The following is a 13646-nucleotide window of genomic DNA, read 5'->3' on the forward strand; positions in this document are numbered from 1 at the left end:
CCCAGCAACAGAAACCATCAACCAAACGAACAGGGAGCCCACCGCATGGGAGAGCACGTTTGCCAACGATACATCTGATAGAGGGTTAATCTCCAAAGTATATAGAGAGCGCACACAACTCAGCACCAGTAAGACAAACAATCCGGCTCAAAAAATGGGCAAAGGACCTGGGCAGACACTTCTCTAAAGAGGGCATACAGGAGGCCAAGAGGCACATAGAAACACGCTCAGCGTCCCTGATCACCAGAGAGAGGCAAATTAAAACCACAATGAGGTACCACCTCACACCTGTCAGAAGGCTACCATCAATAAATCAACGAAGGCCAGGTGCCGGCCAGGAAGCGGGGAAAGGGAGCCCTCGGGCACTGCTGGTGGGAACGCAGACCGGAGCAGCCGCTGTGGGAAGCGGTGAAATGAAATTACCTCAAAAATTAAAACTGCGCCAAAACCGGTTTGGCTCAGTGGATAGAGCGTCTGTCTGCGGACTGAAAGGTCCCAGGTTCGATTCCGGTCAAGGGCAGGTACCTTGGTTGCGGGCACATCCCCGGCAGTGGTGTGCTAGAGGCAGCTGATCGATGATTCTCTCTCATCGATGTTTCTAACTATCCCTCTCTCTTCCTCTCTGTAAAAAATCAATAATATATATATATATATTTTAAATTAAAACTGGAACTGCCTTTGGGCCCGCTGGTCCCACTCCCGGGACATATCCTAAGAACTCGGAATCGCCAGTTCCAAAGCCCCCTGTGTTCCTAGCCGCCTTATGAACAACAGCCACGATCTGGAAACAGCCCACGTGCCCATCAGTGGACGCGTGGATAAGAAAGCTGTGGTCCATGTACACCACGAATACTAAACAGCGGTAAAAAAGAAGGAACTCTTACCTTTTGCGACAGCAGGGAGGGACCTGGAGAGCATTATGCTGGGTGAAATAAGCCAGTCGGGGAAAGACAACTGTCGTATGATCTCACTGATACATGGAATCTAATTCACAAAGTAAACTGACAAACAGAATAGAAACAGAGGCATGACGTATGGAGCAGATGGAGAGGATGGAAGAAGGTGAGGGAATCAGCCAAAGAACATACATACATGCACCACCCATAGCCAAGGAGCACACAGTGTGGTGATGGTCAGAGGGAAGGGGCGGGGCTGGGTGAGGTGGACAAAGGGGAAAACAGGGACCTCTGTAATAGTGTCAGTAATAACAGTAAAGCTAAAATAACAAAGAAGAAGGAACTCACCGGTGTGCGAGACGTGGGAGGTGAGGGAGGAGTGGGAGAGTGAGGGCCCTCCTGGGACCCGGCGGACTGGAGGAGCTGCAGGTGGGTCCAGAGGGGCCTGGGCTCAGAGAGCCACAGCCCTGGGGCACCGGGGTGGGGGCAGGAGGGAGAGGGGAGGCGGTCGAATCCCCACGAAGGCTGGGAGCTTGTCTTGCTCAGTCTAGTGGGCGCTCCCCACACGTGCCTGCCTGCCAGGCCCGCTCTGTGCAGCCCCCCTGTGACCCCCGGAACGGACCATCAGATGGAAGGCACCTGGGGCCCTGCTCGCCCTCAAGGCCCGCCCCCGGGAAGGCAGGGCCAGATGGAGGAGCAGAAGAGAAAGGAATCCACCTGTGAGGGAAGGAAGCCGCTGAGGGAAACCTTCCCTGCGAGTGGAAGAGCAGCCGCTCTCCTGAAGACTTGGGCTTGGGGTTTCTCCTGTCCCTCGCTGTTTGTGGTCGGCAAACTGCGGCTCGAGAGCTCTGTTGACTAATGAGTTTGCCGACCACTGGGATAGGGGCTTAATCGCAAGGAACAACAACAGCCTGTAATTATTGGAATCGAGAGTGTAGGTCAGTGGTCGGCAAACCCATTAGTCAACAGAGCAGCAAACCGCGGCCCGTGAGCCGCAGTTTGCTGACCACTGAGTTAGGGGATCAGGTGATGCGACGCCCCAGGAAGCAATTGGGCTGCTTTTTACAGAAGCACCGCCTTCAGAGGTGACGTTGGGAGTCAGGTGGTTGGAATTGGAAAAGGGGGAAGGGTGGACTGGGAACAGATGGACGGTGACTGGCAGGTGTGACAGGAAGGGAGGGCACAGCCTGCACTTGGAGTCAGGCTGCTCCGACTACTCAGAGAGCCCGGATGGACTAGGCAGAGCTGGGGCTGCAGTGAGTGTTTGTGGAATGAGTGAGTGAGTGAATGAACTGAGTGAGTGGGTGACAGGGGTTCCTGGAAGGCACACCAGTGCCACCATGACACTCCACGGCGCCCAAAGGAACCTGGGAGAAAGCCAGGTGTGAGACATGTGCCACCTGCACCCCACGCACCAGAGTGGGGTGTCAGGCGGGGCCGCCACACTGGAAAGCAGTTGGGTTGCTTCTCACAAAGTTTCACTTACCCCCGCCCTGTCACCCGGCAGTTCCAGGCCTGAGCCGAGAGCCGAGAAACGTGTCCATGTGTGCGCCAGGCCGTGTGTACAAACATTCACACCAGTGCTGTTCGCACAGCCCAAATGGCCACCAAACGGAGAGCGTTAAACAAACTGCGCGGCCGCGGATGGAATCCCATTGGCAGGAAAGAGAACCAGCTACCCACACGCACCGCGACGTGGACGAGTCTCCGCAGCCTAACGCCGAGGGGGAGAGTCAGACCAGGACAGGACACACCGCATCGCCGTGCTGGGTCAAGTTCAAGACAAGGCCAGAGGAGTCAGAACAGTGGGTGCCCCTGGACTGTGTGTGGCGGTGGAAGCTCACCAAGCTCTCCCCTGAAGATCTGTGCATTTGATTATACACCGAGTGGCCAGATTATGATGATCTCTGCATGCATAATGATCTGGCCACTCGGTGTCTATCCTATAGAATAAAAGGCTAATATGCAAATTGTCCCCTTGACCAGGAGTTCCACCGGCAGGCAGGCCGGCCAATTGCCCATGACCTCTCCCCCTGGCCAGGCTGGCCGGACCCCACTCATGCACAAATTCATGCGCCGGGCCTCTTATAAATAACACACACACACACACACACACACACACACACACTGAGTGGCCAGATTATTATGCATTCAGAGATCAGAATAATCTGGCCACTCAGTGTATATAAGTTAGACTTTCATTGTTTCTTAAAGTTAAAAAAAGGAAAAGAGACATGAGAGAATGAGGCTTTGTTTTCAATAATATGGCAGACGAGATACCAACAAAAACTTATAAGAATTAAATATGCCACAACAAACATCCTTTTCTTTTAAAAGATAGATTTTTATTGATTTCAGAGAGGAAGGGAGAGGGAGAGGGAGAGGGAGAGAGAGAGAGAGAGAGAGAGAGAGAGAGAGAGAGAGAAACATCAATGAGGAGAGGATCATTGATCAGCTGCCTCCTGCAAGCCTCCTACCGGGGATCGAGCCCCCAACCTGGGCATGTGCCCTGACCAGGAATTGAACCCGGGACCCTCCAGTCCACAGGCAACGCTCTATCCACTGAGCCAAACTGGCTAGAGCCAAACATCCTTTTCAACGATAGTTATGAAAACAAAACTCCACAGGGTCTGGAAATGGCCAGGGGCCAGAGACGCTGCGTGGAGAAGGCGGACAGGGGAATCCCCACCTCGGGAAAAGGAGGCACCATCTCGGCCACCGCTGGACAGCCACGGCCTGTCCTCCGGGGCCTCGGGCTGGAATGAACTCGGTGAGCCCAGGAGGGCGTGGGGGGCCACGTGCAGAGGTCGTCAATCCCAGGGAAAGGAACGCCCTCCTCCCGGGAGGACACTCGGCCCGGAGCGGGCCGGACCCGCAGTGACAAGCCTCGAGGGACTGCCCGAGAGCGAGGGTCCCAGTGGTCGGCAAACTCATCAGTCAGCAGAGCCGAATATCAACAGCACAACGTCTGAAATCTCTTTGGAGAGCCACGTTTTTTAAACTTAAACTTCTTCTAACGCCACTTCTTCAACATAGACTCGCCCAGGCCATGGTATTTTGTGGAAGAGCCACACTCAAGGGGCCAAAGAGCCACATGTGGCTCTCGAGCTGCGGTTTGCCGACCACTGTCCTAGGAGATACTGGCGGATGGGGCTGGCACAGGGGACCTCGGGAGGCGAGCGTGCCTCCGGGGCACAGACTATGGGGACGGACACGCCAGCTTTGACAGTTCGGCCACGTGGAGTTGGGGTGTGGCCACACTTAGGACTTCCTTTTCCTAAGACCAGTCTCTTCCATTCACAGCAAAGACTTGTTTTTGTTTTTTTAATTTTTTTAAAAAACATTTTTATTGATATTTTACAGAGAGGAAGGTAGAGTGATAGTTAGAAACATTGATGAGAGGGAAACATCGATCAGCTGCCTCCTGCACACCTCTCACTGGGGCTGTGCCCGCAACCAAGGTACATGCCCTTGACCGGAATCAAACCCAGGGACCTTTCAGTCTGCAGGCTGACGCTCTACCCACTGAGCCACACCGGTCGGGGCCACAGCAAACACGTGTACCCGAGTGTTAGCGGGGTGGAGGGCCCCGATCCTGCAGCTGTGGGCTCAGGAGTCAGATTGCTGGGCTCACATACAAGCGCTCTGCCACAGCGGAAAGCAGTTGGGTTGCTTCTCACACAGTTAAACCTCTTCCCCACCTGCCACCCAGCAGTTCCAGGCCTGAGCCGAGAGCCCAGAAACGTGGCTCTCCACCCAGGGGACCGGGCACAGACTCACTGCCCGTGCAGTGTCTCTGCGATGTATAACCTTGGGCAGGAGTGCTGACCTTCATACACCTGAGCTGTTTGTCTGTGAGATGGGATAACCACAGCAGCCGCCTCTCCTCCCCCAGCATTCCAATGACAAGGTCCAAGTTGCCTGCAGGGTGCCTGGCACGCCATGGGCTTCTGTGAAATGACAGCTCACCCGCTCAGGCCCGTCACCTGGCCCGCATCCCTGCCCGGGCTGGCCTGGCCACGGGCTCCCAGCCAGGACCGCAGGGCGGGGCTGGGCGGCTCCGTCTCTCCCTCTCTCGCTCCCTCTGCTCCTCTCCCACCCCCTCAGCCCCACCCCCTCCCGGCTGCTTTTGCCTCCTTGCCCCCTGGGGTCCTTGCCTCCCTCCTGGGCCCTGCCCTCTCCTCCTCTGCCAGCCCTGAGCCTCAGCTTTTAACACCCAACTAGGCGGCCTGCTGGCCAGCCACTGCGTCAGGAGCTGCGGAATCCAAACCCAGAGCTGCCCTCCGCTGCTCCAATCGCCCGCTCCCTCCTGTTCTGCTTCACTGAATGTCGGGGAGCTGTGGGGAGGCCGGGGACCCTAAGACCAATGGGCGGTGCTGGCTCCACCATCTGGTTGAGTTACCCTGCCGGTTCCAGTCCGAGCCTGCTGGACCCGGCCTTGGCCTGTGTCTCCCCGGTAACACATGACGGACACGCTACCAGATGCCACACACCGCAGCCCGGCGGACCGGGGTGCAGACCCACTGCCCACGTCCACAGAGAGCGCTCACGCTCACACACACACACACACACACACACACATGCAGTCACTCCTGCTAATTCTCCTCCGAGCGCGGCCTCTCGTCTGTCAGCCCCACTCAGCATTGACAAAGCAAAATAAAAAAAATAAAAAGAAGGAAAGAAATCCATCCTGCCACTTGGACTCCCCCCCCCCCCCCCCGCCATCCCCTGCGCTGGGCTTGGCAGCCCCCCAGCCCCGCCCCCCCCGCCGTTGCATTATGGGTTTATGTCAAGGTATGTTGGATGCTAAATTAAATGTCAGCCCCGCACACGTCTGGCTCCAGCTGCAGAGAGCGGGCGCTGGCACTGGAGACCGTCCAGCCGCTCGGCTCCCCGTGCCTAACACGAGGCTGACAGGCCCATTGAATCACCGCGGAAGCCAGACAAATCCATTTTTAATGATAAACACGTCTGTCAGCGCTCCATTAGGATGGCTCTACAGAGAACGCCGAGGGCCTGCCCGGTGCAGGGCCGGGGCTGAGGGCCGAGGGCCGGAGTGTCCACCTCCTGACCGGCTCATCCCCTGGGGCCCCGGAGACAAGCACCGGCAACATGGCCGAGCCCTGAGGCACACCTGCTCGGCAGCGTGCGCCGGGTGGGCCCTCGGTGCTCTCAGGCCCAGTTCTGGCCAGCCAAGGGGAAGGAGGCCAGTGAGGAGGAGCCACGGGCTCTGGCCATGCCGAGACCAGGCTTCCAATTCCCGCCCCACCCATTGCTGTGTGACCTTGACCAGGTTACTTACCCTCTCTGAGTGTCAGTGGCCTCCTCTGTAAAAGGAGGGTATGAATAACACCCACTGGTTTTCAGCGAGGACGGCATGCACCAGATACCTGGTTAATGAAAGGTAACCAGCACATGGAAAACGCTTTCCGGATGGCAGCTGTTCATGATATCCGTTTACTCATGGCGCCATTACTCACCTTATGTAACTCACCTGTCCGAGTCGGTGTCCGTCCATGGAATGGGGAGAACCACCCCTCCCAGGCACAAAGGAGGCTGGGGGGGCGGGGTGCCGAGCACAGGGCGGACAGCAGCGGTGATGCTCAGCAGGTCACGGCCAGGCGAAGGACAGGCGCCTGGACGTTGTCATTGGACGCCCCTGACCTCTCTTTCCGTCTCCTCCATTGGCTCTCTTCTTCCCCATCCTCCAATGCTGGCACCCCTCACTGCCCGCCCTGTGCCCCTGCCCTGCCAAGGGAGATGCCTGCACCACGGCCCTCACAGCTGTGCCCGCCACCAAACTGTGGCAGGCACCTGTCCCAGGGCCGTTGCTGGCCGCGGATGACCCATGATGGACACGTCCTGCTCTAAAGGATCAGCAGGATGGATCTCGGACCTCTCCGGGGTTGAAACGAAACGTGTTGGGGAGCCACATGTCTCGGTGGCCACAGGCAGGGTAAGTGGGAACACGGGATCGGTGAGCCAGGGGAGGAGGGGGCGCGGGTGTGGAGGGAGTGGGCAGGGGTGCCAGGGCATCCTCGGGTCTAATGCCATGACGTCCCGAGGGCCTGGCTCCCGCTCCCCTGCGGCCCCAGGGGGTCCCTGAATGCCTTGCCTTGGGCTGGCTGGAGAGTCCCGTTCCTCCTGGCCAGTGGGCACCCTGGGGCCCTTCCCGGGCTCTGGGCCAACAGCTTCTGGACAAAAAGAAGTCAGAGGGTGGGACACCGTTCCCTCTGTGCGGTCAGCTGAGCTGCTCCTCACATGGACCTCGGGGCCACGAACAGAGACAGCGTGGCCGGTGCCTCCTCCCAGGAAATGTCCCCAGAGTGTTGGACACGTCTCGTGTGCTAAGTGCTGCCCACACGCCTGCGGGCTCACCTAACATGCCCCAGGCCTGACTCTCCCTCTGGGTGCTGAGCTGGCAGGGGGAGGGTGATGGGTGAAGACGGCCCCAGACCCAGGCTCACAGCACTCCACAGCAGGACAGGGAGGAGCCTGAGGCTGAGCAGGTGAGACAGCCTGCCAGCACGCAGTGCCGGGAGGAGCCGCTAGGGGGCCCCGCTTCCCTGTCCAGCTGCCCTTCTGCAGCCCGGGAGGTCCCGCCGCCAGCGCCCTTTGTCACCCTCCCGTCTCCGCTTTGTGTTTTTGTTTGTTTGTTTTTCATTCTCAGCCTTTGCTTTGCGGCTTCACCGCCCGCTATGCCTTCCTCCCTAACATCAGAGGCCCTGCTTTGGTGAGGGTTCTGGCTCCGGCCCCTTCTCTGGGTGCCTTCGCGGAGCACAGGCTCAGAACCTCTGTGGGCTCCTAGGACCCTCCCCTTCAGCCCCCCCTCCAGCACTCACTCCCCCCCCCCATCACTCAGAATCTCAGGTCTGCGACCTCCCTGCTCCCCACGGAGGGGGAGGCTGTGCTTTCTGTTCCACGAGGAAGCTGAGGCTGGTGAGACAGGAAAGCCGTCCAAGGTCACAGCGGGGGCGTCTGAACCCTGCTCAGGGCTCCCAGCCCTTCCGGTGCACACGGGGAAACCGAGGCTCAGAGAGGAGAGGAGCTGGCCCAGGCCACACAGCCAGGCCTTGTGCCTCCTACACTCTCTGCCCCCTGAGCCTCTGCGTCACCTGCCCGCCCCTTTACCCCACAGGCCCGGGCCCAGAAAGAGCCGGGGCCAGGGCTCCCCACAGGCCCCTGACCCAGCGGGGCTGTGGGTCCTGGCCGGCTGGCTGGGCAGCCTCCGTGGGCAGGGCCGTGGGGCTGCAGGCGAGCCGCAGGGCAGCCTTCAGACAACAGCCGGCGGAGGGGGCTGTGAACGCAGCTTCTAGGGGTGAATGACAGCTTCTCAGATGGCATGAGGCACTCAGTACCCTCCCCCCACCTCGGGCCCGGAGCGCAGCCCCCTCCCCCGGCAACCTGTGGGCCGGTGCGGGCGGAGAGGACCGCGGCGAGGACCGCGGCGAGGACCGCGGCGAGGGACAGAGACGGGACGACAGCCTGGCAGCCGGTGGGGGGGAGACGGAGACGGTGCCAGGGAACAGCGCGGCGGGCCAAGACGCCCCGGGAGCCGGAAAGCCACTTCGGGGAGACGTGGGGGCGGGGCGGGGGTCTGTCCTGCGGAGGGGGAGCGGCAGAGAAGGGGCCGCGGGAGGGGCGGGCGGCCTGGCTCCCCGGGCTGCGGGGCGGCTCCGGTCAGAAGCCACAACAGCAGAAGGAAGGGCTTGTCAGTCCCTCCCGCGGAGGCCGGGCCTTTAAAGGCGCTGGGGCGGAGGGGGCGGAGGGGCGGCAGGACGGCCCTCGGGGCTCCCTCCCTCCCGCCCGCAGGGGCGGCGGCTGGGACGGGCCGGGAGCGCGGGGCCGGAGGAGCGGGCGATGGCGGGCCGGGCGCAGCGGGGCGGACGCACTCGCCCCCGCGGCCCGGGCTGCTGTCGGGGCGGCGGGGACCCCTCCCCTCGGGCCGCAGGCGCCTGAGCCCCGCGGCGCCGGGAGGCCCAGCTCGCTGGTCGCGGGGCTGAGACTCGGCCGAGCCGCCCCGGGGCCGACCGCGCGCCAGGGTCCCCCAGGGCCGGTCCCCGGAGGCCAGGACCCCCAGGCCCGGAGCCAGACCTCCAATCCCGCAGCGGGGAACGGGCCGTGCCTTCTCCCCGAAGCCGGCCCCGGGGTGCGCCCCGCCCCTCGGAGAGGCTCCGGGGACGCGGGCGGGGCGCCCAGGGACCGGTCGGCCGGGCGGGTCGGCGGGGGGCGCTGGGCGCGCAGGTCCCGGTCCCCGGGGCGGCCACGGGCGGGGGGCCTGCGCGGGGCTGTCCCCCCCTGAGCCGCGCCGCCTCCCGCATCCCGGCCTCGCGGGGGTGGATGTACCGCCAGCCCGCGGGGCGAGTGTGTGTGTGAGTGTGAGTGTGTCTGTGTGTGTCTGTGTGTGAGGGGGAGGGAGAGGGAGATGGGGAGCAATAAAAAGCAGAGAGTCCGAGACCAAAAAAAAGAAAAAACTCGCGGAGATTGAGGAGGAGGCGGAGGGAGGAGGAGGAGGCGGAGGGAGGAGCGCGGGGAGGGCGGGCAGAGCGGCGGGCAGGCGGGCGGCTCTCGCTCCCGCTCTCACCCGCAACACACCGAGCGCACAGCCCGTGCACACACACAGACAGACACTGTGCACATACACACACAGACACCGTGCACACACACACAGACACCGTGCACGCACACACACCTGCGCACACACACAGACACACACACAGACAGACACCGTGCACACACACACACACCGTGCACACACACACCTACACACACAGACACACACACACGCACCGTGTGCACACACACACCTGCGCACACGCACACACACACACACACACGCACCCGGCGCGGGGCGCGGAGGCGGGATCCGGCGGCGGGAGGCGCGCAGCCCGCGCCGCCTCGGTCCCGGGCGCCCGGCAGCTGCTCCGCGGCGGTGGCAGCGGGTCCGGGGCGATGGCCCAGGACCCGGGCCGCTGGAAGGCCGTGGGCGGCGCGGCGCCACCGGAGGTCCAGCCGCGCGACAAGCCCCAGGTAGGCGGGGCCGGGGCGCGGGGCACCCGGCCGGGCGGTGGCCGCTCCACTGGACTGGCGGGAGGGTGGAGTTTGGGGGCTCCCCGGAGGCTCGGGGGCGGGGAAGGCGGGAGGACGGGAGTTGGGGCCGGCAGCACCCCTGCAGGAGGCCCCTGTGCCTCCGGAGTCCCCGGTGTGCGTGTCTGGGGACTAAGTTCACACGGGACCTGCCGGGAGTTGGCTGAGTGACCCCTCACTGATGTCTCACCCTCTGAGGGCGTCTTAACCGTTACTGCGCTGAGTGCCACCCTGTGCCAGGGGCCGGCACATCACCTGAGCCTCAGGACCAAGACTTGGCGCCCCACCCACCCCTCTCCTCTGGATGCTCACAGGGTGGCTCCCTCCCCCGCGCCCAGCAGAGGCTCAGCGAGTGTCCGCCTCCGGTGGGAATGGCCAGGGAGCCCAGCCCGGCAGCCGGAGGGCCAGGCTCAGAGAGGGCTGCCCTGCCGCCACGGCCCTGCCCACAGCTCTGCCCACAGCTCTGCCTGTGAGCGCAGGTGTGCCCAGCCCACCTCCCTGCTGTGCCCCGGGGCAGGGAAAGTGGGCAGGCCTGGAGGGCTGGGCTGAGCGCCCGGAGAGGTGAGGGCGGAGCTCAGGGGGGTCAGAGGCGGGCTGGAGACAGCTGTGGGGAGCACAGCCCTGGGGCAGGGCTGGGAGGAGAGGAATTAATGGGGCTGCCCGTTTTAAATTTCAAATTTCTCCCGGACAGATGTCACTGGGGAAGGAGCAGTTCATGTTTGTGCGGCGGCAGGAGGGGGGTGGCAGGGCCAGCCGCACGGCCCCTCGCTGTGGGCAGCAGCAACCGCGCATTCTGTCCGGAGTGACTGCCCTGGTGTGGGGCCGCCGCTCCAGTTTGCAAAGCTCACTCCCCCAGCAGCCCAGGGGCTAGGCAGGGACGCACATTCCCAGCCACAGGGCAGGGGGCGCAGACGGCGGAGGAAGTCACAGAGCACGTTAGCGGGAGAGCCGGACTCAGAACCCAGGCCTGACCGAGGCTCCTGCCTCCCGGGCGGTCTGTTCCCTGCTGGGTCAGGTCCACCCCCGGCCACCCCCAGACAGTCTCCTGCTGAAAACTGACTCTCCCCCCTTAGCAATAGTCCCACCTTCCAGACCTGTCAGTCAAGACCACCCCAGCCTGGCCCATTCTCCCTCACAGGTACTGGTGGCCTGTCATTTGCCAGCCCCTGGTCCCACCCGAGGCTGGCATGTCCAGACCTCTGTTGTCTCATCTTGTTGGCTGCACCCAGCTCCCCAACACACACACACACACACACACACACACGCAGAACCATTCCCTCAGGGAAAACCTCCTACATGCCGCCTCCTCCAGGGAGCCCTCCCTGATGCCCAGTGGCATTTTGCCTGTGCTGCTCAGCTGCCTTTACCTCACCGCCTTGTGCCCTAGCTCTGAGTCTCTCCCCTCTCAGGGGCTCCCTTAGGACACACGCTCCTTCTGGTTGCCCTTTGGGCGGCTCAGGTCGGGAGCTGCGGGATATTTGGTGAATTGAACGGCGTGAGGGGCTGCGGGAGAGGAGCCAGCCAGGGCTGCTGGGTCTCAGAGGCCGTGGCTTCTGAGGGACCCGTTAGGAATGTGCTGCCGGGGCCTCGCGGGCCCCCCTCGCCTCCCTCTGCTGCTCCTTGGGGACACCCACTCCAGCCGCACCAGGCCAGGGTCCCGCTGTCTGCCCTTTGGCATCAGAGGCAGCGGAGGGCTGTGGCTCGGGGGGCCTGGCTGGTATCAAACACGGCCTCACCTCCACTCCTTCTGCCCCAGCACAGACAGCTGTGCACTGTGCCCGCTCCCGGCTAGTCTAAAGCGTCAGAAAAGAGGCAGGCCTTTCCTGTGCCCTTTGTCGAAGGGAGAGCCTTGCCTGGCCAGGGTGGCCCAATGGTTGAGCTTCGTCCCATGAACCAAGAGGTCACTGGTTCGAATCCCAGTCAGGGCAGATGCTCGGGTTGCAGGCTGGATCCCCAGTAGGGGGCGCGCAGGACACAGCCGATCGATGTTTCTCTCATTGATGCTTCTCTCTCTCCCTCCCCCTCTCTCTAAAATCAATTTAAGAATATTTTTTTAAAAAAAGAAAGGGAGAGCCTTTTTGGCCCTGCTTCCTCCAGGCCTGTTCTCTCTGTCATGGGCATGCTGTGTGAGCCTGGGTAAGTGACTCCGGCTCTCCGGGTCTGAACTTGGATGGATCCTGTAAAATGGATCCACCATTCCTGCATCCCCCTTGCTTCATGATGGGGGTTGTGGTGTGTTTGTGCAAACAGTAAAGCGTGTGCACCCTCCAGGAGGGTGGTTCTCCCAGCAGCCCTTCGCCTCCGGCAAACTGTCAGAGTCCGGGTCACCCCCCTGCCGGCAGGGAGTGTGACCTGCCCTCCTAGCCGCAGCGGGGCCCGCCTGCCTGAGCCTCTGTCACGCGGCCCTCTCTCTGGGTGAATCCGTGCCAGCGCCACGGTCCCAGCACCAGCAGCCCCTCTCACAGCTCTCATTTCTTAGTCACAGCCACCCTGGCAGGCTGGTAGCCGGGGGGATTGACCCATTTGACAGATGAGGAAACTGAGGCTAAGGGAGCTGGAGCCGGGAGCCACACCCGGGTCCTTCCAGGTGCCAGCCAGCACGCCCGGGGGGCGGGGCACAAAGGGGGAGGGCCGGCTGTCCTTTTCCACGCCCTGTCATGTAGTCCCCGGGGAGCCGGCTCCAGCTGGGTGACCCCAGACTCACAGCCCCCGCTGTGGCTCTGTCCCCCCTCTGCCTCAGCCCCTGCTTTGCTGGGTGACCTTGGCCAAGACGCAGCTTCAGTAGCCTCAGGGCAGGAGGTGACGGAGGAATATCTGCCAGGAGCTCGGGCTGCTCAGACGAAAGGATGTGGAAGCAGCACGATTCTTCTCGGCCTGGAGTGGGGGCCAGCAGGTCACCAGAGAGCCCTCTCGGGGTGGGGCCTGTTTCTGAGGAGCCCGCCAGCCAGGCCCCACCCCACAGCGTCCACCTCTGACCGACCCAGGCAATTCCCTGATACTTCCAAATTTCTAAAAACACTCCAGAAAGGAAAAAAAATTCTCATTGGGAAGTTCTTCCCGGTGTCTAACCTAACCCTGCAGCATTTCTTTCACCGAGAGGCAGGCAGCTGGGACCTGCGCCTGAGGGGGTGGGGGGCTCAGTCTCTGGGGAAAAACAAACTCACCGGACAGGTGTCCCCACAAAGCGGGGTGGGGGGGCCACGAAAAGACTCCTCTTCCCTCTGGCTCCCTGGGGTTTGGGTGAGAGGAGAGAGGAGGCTGGGGGAGGAGAGGGGAGGCTGGGGGAGGAGAGGGGAGGCTGGGGGAGGAGAGGGGAGGCTGGGGGAGGAGAGAGGAGGCTGGGGGAGGCGAAGGGAGGCTGTGGGGGGGGAAGAGAGGGGAGGCTGGGGGAGGAAAGGGGAGGCTGGGGGAAGAGAGGGGAGGAGAGGGGAGTAGAGGGGAGGCTGGGGGAGGAGAGGGGAGGCTGGGGGAGTAGAGGGGAGGCTGGGGGTAGAAGGGGGAGAGGAGAGCTGGGGGAGGAGAGGGGAGGCTGGGGGAGGAGAGGGGAGGCTGGGGGAGGAGGAGAGCGAAGGGAAGAAAGAGGCCTCTGTGGCTGTGAGTCCAGGCCTCTCTCCTCCTGTCCTTCCCTGCACCCCCTCCTCAGCCCCTCCTCGGGCCCTCCCT

At 62.4% G+C, this 13646-nt stretch overlaps 1 protein-coding gene across 1 annotated transcript in view; it reads left to right on the top strand.

Annotated features, from left to right (window-relative positions):
* Window positions 1–9807: 9807 nt before the first annotated feature.
* FIBCD1 (fibrinogen C domain containing 1) overlaps window positions 9808–13646 on the top strand; it is a 20510-nt gene continuing 16671 nt past the window's right edge. Inside the window, exon 1 of the mRNA XM_084898140.1 lies at window positions 9808–9926. Within this exon, the coding sequence (XP_084754266.1) occupies window positions 9849–9926 (78 nt within the window). The 5' untranslated portion in view covers window positions 9808–9848. The remainder of the gene's footprint in view (window positions 9927–13646) is intronic.

This window comes from Pipistrellus hanaki, assembly GCF_964339955.1.
Source record: "Pipistrellus hanaki genome assembly, chromosome: 11".
Lineage (NCBI taxonomy): Eukaryota > Metazoa > Chordata > Mammalia > Chiroptera > Vespertilionidae > Pipistrellus > Pipistrellus hanaki.